This window comes from Carassius carassius, chromosome 4 (genome assembly GCF_963082965.1).
Source record: "Carassius carassius chromosome 4, fCarCar2.1, whole genome shotgun sequence".
NCBI lineage: Eukaryota > Metazoa > Chordata > Actinopteri > Cypriniformes > Cyprinidae > Carassius > Carassius carassius.
Genome location: NC_081758.1, coordinates 27,722,759 through 27,736,968, shown reverse-complemented (window position 1 = coordinate 27,736,968; position 14,210 = coordinate 27,722,759). Strand labels below are relative to the sequence as shown.

Genomic DNA, 14,210 nt, shown 5'->3' with positions numbered 1-14,210 from the left:
ATTGGCTGTTCAGCTTAGTGAACGAGTCAGTGGACGAGAATAATAGCAAAACAGCGAGCAAAGTCAAAACGGTACAGATAGAGGCTGTTCTAATGATATGTCATCTTACCTGATTGTTCCCTGGCGAATATTTCAATATTAACACGAGAGGAGTGGAATAAAGAAAGTGTTTAGCAGGATTAATATTCAAAACAGTAAGCACGCGCTGCTTTGTTTACGGTTTATATAACTTCAGCCGGCAGCGTCAGTTTCTCTTTTTGAATGACGAATATGGACGAATATATCTGCAGAAATAGACAGTTGTCTCATTTACATGCAGACGCAGAACGCGCATTCTACCTAACAGTCGGCAGTAGTTCTCTCGTGTGTTCAAGTGCAGCTTTTTACCCCGACGCGAGGCGACAACACAGTTGGCTTTTATCAGCGCTAGTTCGTCGGCGTCGGCTTGGTGTGTTCCAGGCTTAACAACGTTGAAAGCTCAGCTAAGATGAAGGAACTGCTGATCATAGTTGTATATGGATTGCGATTTTGAAATAAATTTAGTAGCAGAGCTACTACAAGCGATTTTTAGAGCTGCAAATCCATTTATCCTTTGCTGAAATTTCTGCGTCTTCATGGAGATAGCACGTCATGGTTGCTTAGCAAAGGCAGACGCCTCAGGAGCGCTTCTGCCCGAGCGCTTTGGAAAGAAGGAGAAAACGGCGCGCCTAGCGTTTTCCACGCGTTTTTAGGCGCGATATGTGAACGGGCCCTAAGGCGTGTGTTTGTCATACTCCCGCTTTCTTACTTTCTCTGTGCCTTTGACGTCTCTTTCCCCCCAATCCACGCCTCAGACACAAAAACATAAACACACACACACACACACCCACACACAATGCCTGGTTCCTCTTGGTGTAGCTAGAAGAGGTGCACATTTCCTCCCTATGACATCTACACCACATTTATCTTCTGCCACCACAGAGAGGCCATGTGTGCTGTTGTGTTGTTTGGTTGACACCATATAGTGTCACACAAACACACAAGCTAAGTCATATTCACAGCATACTTAATGTGTAAATACACAAATAGAAAACTGTGCTGTGATATTTAGCATTTAAGAGTAGTGTATTATTATGTTTCGTGTTGGTAATGTGAAAACACGCAGATTAATTGGGCCTCTGTGAGATCCGACCCTTCTTCCATCTGCACAGAGTAGACTATATGCTGTCTTTAAAGGCCATTAAAGCAGTGAGCTTGTTTCTGAACAGGAAGGGCCTTAGATCAGTGTGTGATGGCATATGTAGCAGGCAGTTGGCAGGACCTGAATCTCTTCTGTCCTTTAGTGGTTTATTTATGTGGTAAGTAAACGAAATGAAGACTTCAAGTCAGCATGAAATGAAAATTGCCCTTACTTTACATTCTTGGTCTTTAAATAATTTTAAATGCTACAATGTACAGTAAGTAAAATGGCTATTTATTTTGAGGTTTAAGATTACATTTAAAGGAGCTATGTGGAGGTTTTTACTTAAAAAAAAATCTTTAAGAGAGTTTTCATTTGTACATGTATGAGCCAACCATGATGTAAAAAAAAGAATGACAGCTCGACTGTCCACCACGGTTGCCTCTATCAGCCTGTAGGCTCAATTGTGTGTGGAGGAGTCGGGCCCGATTTGGCACAAAAATGCACAAAATGTGACGTCATGCGCGTTCTCGTCTACTTGGGCTTACAACCGTACGGCATGCCAGCCATTATAGTAAGCAGCGGCAATAGTGTTTTCAAATGGACTCTGCGGTTGGAAAGAAGCGACCAGCCTCCAGCACAATTCAGACACCCACGGACACTCCTCATAAGTAAAAAAAAAAAAAAAAAAAGAGCGTGCGCAATGAGAATGAGCATGAGACTGCAGTTCCTCTAACGGCCATGTGTGTCAGTAATGGTTAGAAATTTCAGAACCTACGCAATGCTCCTTTAATAGTGTTATTAAATTAATATAGTTTAAAAGATTAATTTAACACTATGTTCTAACTGGACACAATATGATAAGATTCCAGCAACACAATTTTTCTTTCCAATCCAGGTGCTTCGCAGCTACAAGATCAAGAAGAATGAATGGGCGGGCTCTTTCTGGAAATTAATTTAAATAAATGATTTTCAATTTATTCAAAATACACACTCTGTTGCTGTTAAAATGTTTGCCATGGAATATGCATATTTGTTTACATAAAGTTCCCAGTTTGAATGCTCTTGTTTCTGAGGTTATTCATTGTTGCTTTCATTATGGCCATTAAAGTCATGCACAATGATATACAGACTAAAATTAAATGGAGATGAAGGCAAATGTAATCTAAATAGAGAAAATGGGCATGAACATTTAAAGGGGTAATATGAAGCGTTTTTTTTCTTTATCTTTTGAGTGTTACAAGCTCTTGGTGCATGAAGAAGATCTGTTAAGTTTCAAAGACATGTTTAAAATCATGTATATATCACGTTATAATGGGTTTTATGGTTTTGTCTCATCGCTCCGCCAGACAGGGCATCACAATATGTTAAGGGCTGTAACATTTCCGTCACATGCTTGAGGTATTCGGCCAATCACAATGCACTGGAAAGCTGGCCAATCAGAGCACACCTCGCTTTTCAGACTGACGAGCTTTGTAAAAATCGACACGTTTCAGAAGGCGGGGCATAGAGGAGAAACAGTAATGTACAGTATGTGGAAAATAATGTTTTTTTTATTTTATTTTTTTTTTTACCTTAAACCGCATAAACCCATTTCATTACACCTAATACACCAGATAATTTTCTTTTTATCAGCATCATATGACCCCTTTAAATATCCAGTAACGACTGGTACTGATAAATTGAAAAATGGGGATGTGGGATCTGGGGGGGGGGTTCATAGTTCAGTGGTGCCTGGGGCAGAAGAGGGGAGGGGGGGCAAGTTTGGGAGGGAGTTCAGCTTCTTGACAGCCTGATGGATGAAGCTGTCCTTCAGTCTGCTGATCCTAGCCTGGAGACTCCGCAGTCTCCTCCCTGATGGCAGCAGACTGAAGAAGCTGTGTGACGGGTGAGTGGGATCCCCTGTGATGCAGAGGGCTTTGCGGGTGAGACGGGTTCCATAAATGTCGTGGAGGGAGGGGAGAGAGACACCAATGATCTTCTCAGCTGCTCTCACTATGCAATGCTTTCGGCAGGACACATTGCAGACGCCATACCACACAGTGATGCAGCTCGTCAGGATGCTCTCGATGGTGCCTCTGTAGAAGGTGTACATGATGGGGGGCGGGGCTCTGGCTCTTCTCAGTTTGCGGAGGAAGTAAAGACGCTGCTGTGATTTCTATGCCAGTGCTGCTGTGTTTTCAGTCCTACAGAGGTCCTCTGTGATGTGCACACCCAGGAACTTGGTGCTGCTCACTCTCTCTTGTAGTTTGTCTCATCTTTGTTGCTAATGAGACCCACCACAGTCGTGTCATCCGCAAACTTAATGAAGAGGTTGGAGTTGTATGATGGTGTGCAGTCGTGGGTCAGCAGAGTGAAGAGGAGCGGGCTCAGCACACATCCTTGGGGGGGGGCTCAGTGTTCAGTGTGATGGTGCTGGAAGTTCCAGTCAGAAGGTCCAACAGCCATTTGCACAGTGAAGTGTTGAGCCCCAGCTGGACTAGTTTGTAAATGAGCTGTTGAGGGATCATTTTGTTGAATGCTGAACTGAAGTCTATTAACAGCATTCAAGATGGTGGTAGTTTTGAAGCATGTGGGAACAACAGCCTGACTAATTGAGATGTTGAAATGTCTGTGAAGACATCAGTGAGTTCTGCTGCACAGTCTCTCAGTACACGCCCAGGGCCGTTGTCAGGACCCTGAGCTTTTTGCGTGCATTGATCCTGCTGAAGGATCTCCTCATGCTGTCTGGGTTCAGCGTCATCACCTGGTCGCCGCGAGGAGGTGGAGTCTTCTGTGCAGTATTGCTGTTTTGTTGCTCAAAGCGAGCTCGAAGTCGTATTGACCATCAAAGTTGCACGTTTTTGATGTCTCTCTAATCTGACACACATTTGAACTCTTGAAGTCCTTACTGATAAGTTGAATGAGGTGTGTTTGATTAAAGAGACATCTTAAATAGTCAGTGTCTGGGTTCTCCAGGATTGAACAGAACAAAAAAGAAAAACGACTTTCAAGCTTAATATATCTAGGTTTATTCATCTCCATGAAGTTCATATAAATGGATTATTTTAAGGGTTTCAGTGAAACGTTTGTTCCAACTGCGATGCAAATTCGTCAGAGCATGTCAGTTGGTTTGGAGGTGGAATTAGTCAGTTTTTGTCAAAGCTGATTCAACATCTGCCCACGTCACTGATGCAGATTCTTATACCCACAATATGTCAGTTCAGAATTCTGTGACGCTCATTTAACTGTGATTCATAAAACTTGCTTCCGCCACTGATGCCTGCTTCAGAGTTGTGCTAGTGCTAACGACTCAGTTTTGCCTAACTCTGCCGAAGGTCTGTTTTGAATTCATTTTTTGTTTTGTTTTGTTTTTCAGCAGCTGCCATGACAGGGGTGGGGGCAGACGATGACATCCCTCTCTGTGAGAGAAAAACTGTCACTGACTTCTGCTATCTCCTGGACAAGTCCAAACAGCTTTTCAATGGCTTAAGGTCAGTCTTTTCTCGGTGTCTGAGCATTTTGCTGTTTATTTATGGTCTTGTTTGCCTTCCAGATAGCCGTCTAGGTCCAATGCTGCAGTGACCTCATGTACACTTGCTCAGCTCAAACTCTTCTTTCCTTCATTCCTTCTTTCATTCCTTCCTTCCTCTGTTTTCATCCTTGCTTTTCTTTTCTTTTATGAATGTTTGTTCATTCTTTTGATAATTTGTTGTTCTTTTCTTCTATTTGTTTTCTTTATTTCGTTCTCTTGTCTGTTTGTTTTGTTCTTTCTTTTGTTTTTATTCTTGCTTTTTGTTTTCATTTTCATTTTGTTTTCATGCATTGTTCATTTGTTTCTGTTTTAATTCCTTCCTTCAGTTTTTTTTTCTCATTCATTGTTTCTTTCGTCTATCTTATTGTTTGTTCATTTATTCATCTGTTTTTGAGTATGACCCATGAGGAATTCATTTGAATACCAGAGTCAAGCTTGTTTTCTGTTCTGGCAATAGCCATAAATCATGCTTTAACCATATAGTGACAGTGACTGATGTTAGTATCAAATATGGTGACTTATGTAACACTGGAATGTCTTATCACAGTTGAGACAACGTTATTTAATAACCAAGTCTAGTTGAGGCGGCCAAATCTTAATTAACCGACAGCAGCTTCAAATGCTTTTTAAATTTATGAGAGAATGGAGCATATTGCTTGTGTTGCTTTCAGGCCACAAAACTGATCAGAGCACCAGTGACTGAATCTAAAACCTTTGGCTGACACAAAGTTCATATTGCCAAATATGAATAAAAATGTGAATGGCACTAATTTTTTGTAATGTGAAAGATAGTACCTAGTAAACATAGTACAGGTTTACTGAACACAGTCCCATAGAGTCAAGAAAATATTAAGGGATAGTTCACCCAAAAATGAAAAGTCTATCATTTGGTCACCCTTATGCTGTTCCTAAACTGTATGACTTTTTCTAATGTGAAATGCAAAGATAATGTCTTTTTGTCCATACAGTGAAAGTCAGTGGGGTCCAGTGTTGTTTGGTCCTCACTGACTTCCAACATGAGAGTGAGTGAATGTAGACAAGATTTTCATTTTTGGTTCAGTGCAGAAAAATAGAATATGGGTGTCACTCTCTTTTTAGCTGAACTGTGTGTAAATGTAACCATTTTTAGCACTCCAAAACAGGGCTGACAACTTTACTGTATATTGACGTGTGTGAATGTAGCCAGTTTTGTAGGTGTGGTTGATTTCCTCTGCATCTATAAATGAGCAGGTTCTAATGTCTCATCTGTGCTGTGCTTTATGTATGTGTTGATGTTTGCCTGTTCATCCGTAGGGAGCGGAGAGCCCTTTATATTTTCCAGTGAGCTCAGTTTTTACATCTGAATGAACCTTCAGCTCTCCTATTCCACCCCCTCATATCTGCCAGTGTTTGTCTATGCATCACACACACTCTTTAAAAAAATGAATCGCATCACTCCCATGTTTATCACCATTTCTCAGTAGCCAGTAGGTTGCGCTTGAGTTAATCAGTAATTTTTAGCTAAGACTATTTATAGGACAAGTATGTCAGTAGCTGTGGGCTCTCTCTTTCTTTTTTGCTTTCTTCCTCCATTCTTTTTTCTCTCTTTTGTCTTCACAATCTGTATTCCTTCCCTACTTTCTTATCTCGGTTTCCATGCCCTGTCCGTATGGACAGGGTTTGTGTTTGTTATATTTATATCGCAGAAGCGACTGAGACTGCTACAGTCCAAGAGCTTGGTTCGTAGACTTACCCACATGTTCTGACATATATTCATACAGTAGGTTTTTTTGCGCATTGAGGAATTTTGTTTTTTAACCTCATCTGTAGCAAAACAGGAAATAACTAAAATTAGCTAAAGTATAAGTGAAATCAGGAAAAAACAGCACTCTCTCTTGCTTCTGTGATGTTGCTAAACCAATATCATATGATATAAATATAGGGAAAAAAACCATGCAGGGGCATTTTTTTGTCTTCATATCTTGAATATTATGGGCATAAAATTGCATTCATAAGCTATATGTTAAGTCATCGTTCTGCATCATGTTTTTCAGCAACTGCATGCAGTGTAAATTGACGTGCCGGACTGGGCAGGGTGGAGTGCATTAAAATGTGTTAATAATTTTAATGCATTATTTTTTCCATAATTAAAAAAAACAAAAAACTAATTTACTAGCCTTAAAAGCTTCTAATTTTTATCTGAAACCCCCCAAAATGACAAGTGATAAATGTCTCTCCTGCATTTGGGACAAAAATAGCTTCCACTGACTTTTTTCCAGCATTAGTATTGTACCTCTAGTCCAAGCATAAAGGTGCATTTAGCTCTTATTTACTCATTATTCGTGCATGAAGGATTTCATGTGATGCTCAGTACATATAGAAATATGCATGTAAATGCATTTATATGTTTCTTATCTTAATGATAGCTTGTGTCTACCCAAATACAAGACTAGATGCTTGTTATGAGGCCACGCCCCCATGCCCTGTTTCTCCATGCTAATTAGGCTGTCTAACCAGTTGCGGCCTACTTCTGTATTTGACGCTTAGCAGCACCCTGTAGAGTTCAGTAATGAAACAGCTATTATTAATTGGTCTCATTTCTTTACCTAATACTTCCAGTACTTGATAGCGCTCTCTATCTTTCACCTCTTTGGTATCTCTTTATTAAACAAGCTTGACTCATTAGAGACATTTATAGTGGCTTTGACATTTTCATATTCACATTCATATTCTTTGTCAGCATTTAACACAGAGTTAAAAAATCCAAATACGCATACAAACACAGACACTACAGTTCAAAAGTTTACAGTAAGTAAGAATTTATTTTTATTTTTTTTTATCTTTATTCATTAAGAACCCATTAAATGAATCAAAAGTAACAGTGAAGACATTTACTTTTGTCATTATCATTTCATATAACTGATTTACTCATCAATGAATCTTAAACAATTATCACAGTTTCCACAAAATATTAAGCAGCACAACTGTCTTCAACATTGATAATAATAAGAAATGTTTTTTGAGCATCAAATTAGCACATTAGAATGATTTCTGAAGGATCATGTGACACCGAAGACTGCTGAAAATTCAGCTTTGCAACACAGCAATAAATTAAATTTTAAAATATGTTACGATACAAAATAGTTATTTTAAACTAATAATATTTCACAATATTATTGTTTTTACAGATTTTCTTTTTTTTTTTAAGAAATAATGCGTACTTGGTGAGCATAATAGACTTCTTTTAACCCCAGACTTTTGAACAGTATTACACGTGTATGCCAGCATAGCTATGTTCAATTTCAAAAATATGCATAAAAAAATCTATGTATATATTAATATATTTTAAATATCTAATGTTTTTTAGATTTAGGGTTTTTTAAAAATATATCAATATCAATATAATTAGCCTACTTACTCCCGTATATTGTTAGTAGACTTTCTTAAACTAACTCTTTTGTTCATGTCAGTTCCAGAATATATTCTAGAGTAACAGAGTATAAATGACCTCACTCAGCCATACAGCATGCAGATGTAATATTGCTACATTACTCAAATAACACCACATCTGACCCCCATCTGCACATACACCATCCTACATCCCTGCTTTCCTGCCTTGCTTAATTTACAGGTCTGTCCCTGGCTGTGTTCTGCCAGTGAATCTGTCTTGTGAGTATTAATACTGACAGAGAGGATGGGAAATTAATGGTGCATGTAGTGAAATTAAAGCCCTGCCTAATGACTGCACCTATCTCCTTCCTGACCTCGTCTCTCGCAGCACACAAGGGCACTGGGGTGAACCGTAAATCTCACAAATCCATCTCTATAACCTTACAGTGTGTGTTATCAATGAAAGTTGTGGAACTGAAATGTGTGCGTGTTGGCGCTACAGCACCGGCTTTAACCGAATCTGCATGAATGAAAGGAGGTGTGTCTGTGCACGGGTGTTTCATTGTGTTGCATGATGTGTGTGAATACATTATACGTGTATTCGCTAACTCAAGGTTATGCCTGGACATGATTTGTTTTTTACATTAATTTTTGTCCCAGCTCCTTTCCCTGAATGGCCTGTTGCAGGTTCATAAAAGATGCATCATCTACTGTAATCATGTGTGAGCTTGTGTAAATGAGGGCTTTTGCATTTACCTGCTGTATTCACAGCCTCCCTCCCTTCCCCAGTCCCTGCTTCTGTTGTCATAGCAACCCTCTGATGATAACAATAGGGACTAGAGGTGTTTTGGGAGGGTTCAGGGGGAAAGGGACGGGAAAGGAATAAAGAGAGAAAGAGCGAGTGGAGGCGGAGGAGGCAGAAGAGCTGTTTCTCCAGCTGATTGCCATAGCTTATCAAATTCCTTCACATCATCAGCACTATGACTAACCACAGCCCTGCCCAAACACTCATATATTCTGACTCTCTCTGATTGCTCTGTTTTTGCTCTCTCCCATCAACAGTGACTTCACATCATTGCCATGATGAAGCTAATTAAGTGCATGACAACCATGACCACTTGTATATTTGGAAGGCTTTATCTGCTGTTGTCCACATGACGTCCTGCAATAGGAGTGTCTAGGCAGAGCGGCAGAAATGGCTATTGGAATCATATGTGGGTTTCAAGGTTGTAGGTTTGGTTTGAACACAGACTTGATATTATAATTATTAAAACAAACCGGTGATTAAAGCAATGAGTCACAGTGACCTTGATCATATACACAAAGCAAGTTCAGTTGCATAGAAGTCTGCTAATATAGGGAAAATAACCTTAGGGCTGGCACGACTGACAAAAAAAATCATAATTGTCGATTATTCCCATGAAATTGTAATTGCGATTATTAATTACGATTATCACAGTTTACATTGAAGGATGTTTATACCATTGTTTGATGCGACTGTATGCTGTATTTTTATATGAAAATAAACAAGCTGAAACCTTTAGTGCTTCTTTAAATTATAAAATAAGTAAAAAAAAATGAATGGTTTTATAATGTTATACTAAAACTAAAACGATGGAAAAACCCTTAATATAACATGTAATAAGGAAAAAACTGATCTTAAGCATGCAGAATAACATAAGTGGACTTTGAATTGCCCCTTTGAACGATTACGTAATTGTTGCATCCATAAGTGCCATAATTGAAATCGCGAATAGAAATTCGATTAATTGTGCACCCCTAATTTACCTCATACCCCAAGTCTCATTTTCTATGCACTTATACATTAATAAAAATAAATGAAACCAAACCTGTATTACTTTTCTTCTGTGGAACATAAAATAAGTTATTTTGAGAAATGTCTCTGGTGTTTTTTTTGGACTATGCAATGGAAGTCAGTGGTCACCAAAACGGTTTGTTCACCAGCATTCTTTAAAATATATTTTATGTACTAAGTTGTCTCTGTTGCAGAAGTCTGTATTTAATAGTTTTCTTCAGAACTTGATATCAGTTTAATTGCAAGAAGATTTTCTAGTTTTAAGAAAGTCACCATTTTCATTATTTACTTTAGTCATTGTCAAGTCATGTCACATTGATTTATGTAGCGGTTTATAAAATACTTAGGAATTGGTTTAATTTGATATGGCTTATAATTGAATGGCTTTAATTCCTAAACCGATTAAATGGTTGTTTGAATACCAATAAATGTGGAGATTAAACTGAATTTGGCTGTGTTTCTCTTGTTTGTTCTCTCACACTCCTGCAGGGATCTGCCTCAATATGGACACAAGCAGTGGCAGTCCTATTTTGGCCGAACATTTGACATATACACCAAGCTGTGGAAGTTTCAGCAGCAGCACAGGTCAGCCCTCTAGATGGACCTATTTTTGAAACTGAAAGGTCTTTTTTTTTACCAAAAGCACAAAAATAAAGCAGGCTCTTTGGCTAAGAACTACATAGACTGAAGCTCTAATATGCATGACCAAACTTCCCTCTGATAGTTCGTCTGCACCAGTGATGTCAACATAAATGACAGATGATTTCTTATTTGGTTTTGCTTTACTGGAGAATAGACAAGTCCTGGACAACCGGTATGGTCTCAAGAGGTGGCAGATAGGTGAAGTGGCCTCGAAAATTGGCCAGCTGTACTATCATTACTAGTAAGGAGCTTTTTTAACACTACTCTTAATTCAATTTATATCACACTGTGTATTGTAGGTATTTTTTGTACACATTATTATTACTTTTTTAAATCCTTAGCCTCCGCACTTCAGAAACAAGCTACCTAAATGAAGCCTTTTCCTTTTATTCGGCCATTCGCCAACGATCATATTACCACCAAGTCAACAAAGAAGACAGGTGAAAAGAAGCTACTGTGCATACTTGTTTTTTTGTTTTTGTTTTTACTTACCATGTTCTGGAAAGTTCCTTGAAGTAACATGAGCAAAAGTAAAGATCTCAAATTTCCTGATTTCTACAGTCTTCAGTTCATCGCCCTGTGTTTCTTTTGCGCAGGCCAGAGCTGGTTGTAAAAAAACTGAGGTATTATGCTCGGTTTATCGTTGTTTGTCTGTTGCTCAACAAGATGGACCTGGTTAAAGTGTTGGTCAAGGTAAGTGGACCTCAGACCAAACAAATCAGTTACACAGTTTTAGTCCATGGCTCACTATAAATATTGAACAGAGGATCTTGCCAAAAGATCAGTCAGCACAGACAGGCTGTTGGCCACTTATGCATCTGGAATTAATACAAAAACCATGCCTCATAAATTTTGGCACATTCAAGTAAAATTACACTCTGTACGCCATTACTTGTATAAATTTTTTCAAATTTAATATTTACAAAGTACTAATCCCTATACTGCCAACAATGCACTGTTAAAAACACAGAAGGCTATACATGTGTGTGTCTGAGACCATCTGTGGTGTCTCTTTCTAAAGGAGCTGTCTGAAGAGATTGAGGACTACACCCAGCGCTTCAACACAGAGGACCAGTTAGAGTGGAACCTGGTGCTGCAGGAAGTTGCTGCTTTTGTGGAGGTGAGAAGTCTATAATGTGCATAAAAGTGCCTTCATTAACACCATTAAACACCATTTTCCAATATTTTCCTGACATTGTGTCTTTAAAAAAAAAATTTTTTAATCCATACAGGCAGATCCTCTTATGCTCCTAAATGATGACAACGCCATGGTGGTCATATCCAATCGGCTGCAGGAGGGGGGTGTGCCCCCTCTTGAACAGGGCATGGTGGTTGGCCAGCTCACCTTGGCAGATGCACTCATCGTTGGCAACTGTAACAATCAGGTGGGAGTAGAGCTGAGCAAGTTACATAAGTCAAACTCAAGAGGTGCTTTCTCATGTAATTGATTAGACAGTTCAAATTTGTGGTGTAGGTTATAATAACAAAAGTGTTTATTGTAGTCTGGTTTTTGTGATAGATGGATTTTATCTGGTTTACAGGTGAAGTTTAGCGAGCTGACCATCGATATGTTTCGTATGCTCCAAGCGCTTGAGAGGGAACCAGTGAACCTAGCCACACAAAGCTCCAAGCCAGGGACACTTGTAAGAGAAGACTCTTACACTCTGCCTGTCACTCTCTATGTTGAGTGTTTCTGAGTATTTTCACCCTTCCTCCCTTGCTATTTCAGTACTTCACCTTTGTTGTGGCTCTCTCACTGTTCTTTCTCGCTCTGCATGCTCTCGGTGTCTCTCTATTCCTCTCTCACTCGTTTATCTCTCTCATTATAGGAGCCCAATGAAAAGCCGGCCAAGAGAGAGAACCCTCATAAATATCTCCTCTACAAACCAACCTTCAGCCAGCTCTACACTTTCCTGTCTGCCTCCTTCAAGGTTTGGCTGATGTCATTCCAGTTTTTAGCACCTGTCAGTTTATTGTTAATCCATCCTGTCATTTACGCCTGTGTTTGACTCTATATTGCACAAGACCTTGTAGCAGACATGACGATTAAGCTTAAATCAAATGTGCCATATATACTGAGCTAATGTACTCCTCAATGACAAATTTTACTTTTAGCAAACATTCATTAGTTTCGGGTCAGCAGAGGTTTTATTTTTTTCATATATTCATGGATGCATTAAATTGATCAGTTAAGACTTTTACATTGTTTATTTATTTATTTATATGTTTAATGGCTCTTCTTTTGAACTTGACACAAAAATTTGTTTCATTAATGATAATAATAAGAAATCTTTCTTCAACACCAAATTAGCATGTTAGATTGATTTCTGAAAGATCATGTGACACTGAAGACTGGAGTTACTAAAAATCATCACAGGAATAATTTACATTTGAAAATTAATTTAAATAGAAGGCAGTTATTTCAAATGGTAATAATATTTTACAATATTACTGGTTTCATTGTATTTTTGATCAAATAATGTCTTTGTGAACATATGAGACTTCTTTCAAAGTAGGGCTGTGCGATATGATCGTGAACGATAAAAAAGTCTCCACGGTCTGCTTTTGAAGAAATATCGTAGTATAGTGCTACAGCGCACATTCTATCAGCTGCAGTTTTGGCGCCTCCGTCATATACTGTGCAACACCACATGCATTCACAGCAGTGTTAACTCAGCATTAAAGTTACTGTCACAGGAACTGCATTTATTTAACAGACACAGAACTACATTATTAATGTGCTTTAAAGCCTTGCTGGTTAAACATTTCATTCACATGCTGTTCTGACATGCGCTTTTTCGGAGTTCCTACACCTGAAGCGCCCGCACTAAAACACCTGTCAAACAGCACCTGATTTTCTTTCGCAATAATACTATTAAAAGGTTTACATATAGACTCTGTTGGTTATGTTTAAAATGAAAGTAAACAGTTGAGAAAAAAGGGATACGTGCCTGTGTATTAGATGCGTGCAGGACTTAAAGGGACAGCACTGAACATGCTGCTGACAGTCATTAAAAGAATAGTCCATCCTAAAATTTAATTTCTGTCATTATTTACTTACTCACATGCTGCCCCAAACCTGTATTAATTTCCTTCTTGTGCTGAACACAGAAGAAGATATTTTGAAGACTGGGTAACCAAACAATTGCTGGTCTACTTTTAATTTGATAGTAGGAAAAAAATACTATGGAAGTCACCGGAGACCAGCAACTGTTTGGCTTTCCACGTTCTTCTTCAAAATAGCATTTATGTAACACAGAAGAAAATCACTCAGGTTTAAAACAAATTTTGAGTGAGTAAATGATGGTATAAAAATAAAACACTATGACAGATTTGACAGAATGATGACAGAATTTTTATTTTTGGGTGAACAAGTCCTTTAATGTTAATAAAAAACAAAACACCAAGAAAAATCACTCACTGCTCTTGAAACAGTGACTGAAAACTTTAATACAGTTACTTTAGGAATCAATCTATATAGTGTTTTATTTTTATATTTGTTCATTATATTTCTTGAATGCTCTTGCTAAATACACCTATTGTACCTGAAAAGAAAGCTCTGTTTGTTTTATTTGTATAACGTGTATTTGTAATGTTTTTGTTTTTGTAATATTTTTGTTCTTAGTTTTTTTTAATAACAAAGATAAAAATCTGACATTATTTTATCTTCGCCCACTTTGGCCTAAATTTCTGCCATTCTTTTGTATATT

At 38.4% G+C, this 14,210-nt stretch overlaps 1 protein-coding gene across 5 annotated transcripts in view; it reads left to right on the top strand.

The window, feature by feature from the left end:
• The window catches only part of LOC132139660 (protein SCAI-like), a 30,675-nt gene that overhangs the window by 8,439 nt on the left and 8,026 nt on the right, over positions 1-14,210 (top strand). For 2 of the 5 annotated variants that reach the window (XM_059548180.1, XM_059548178.1), the window contains 9 exons: positions 4,521-4,632; positions 10,348-10,443; positions 10,655-10,741; positions 10,842-10,940; positions 11,097-11,193; positions 11,522-11,620; positions 11,733-11,885; positions 12,042-12,182; positions 12,330-12,431. In XM_059548180.1, coding sequence (XP_059404163.1) covers positions 4,526-4,632; positions 10,348-10,443; positions 10,655-10,741; positions 10,842-10,940; positions 11,097-11,193; positions 11,522-11,620; positions 11,733-11,885; positions 12,042-12,182; positions 12,330-12,431 — 981 coding nt within the window. In that variant the 5' untranslated portion in view covers positions 4,521-4,525. Of the gene's footprint in view, positions 1-4,517; positions 4,633-10,347; positions 10,444-10,654; positions 10,742-10,841; positions 10,941-11,096; positions 11,194-11,521; positions 11,621-11,732; positions 11,886-12,041; positions 12,183-12,329; positions 12,432-14,210 lie in introns of all 5 variants that reach the window. The other 3 variants (XM_059548179.1, XM_059548177.1, XM_059548181.1) reach the window with 2 other exon arrangements.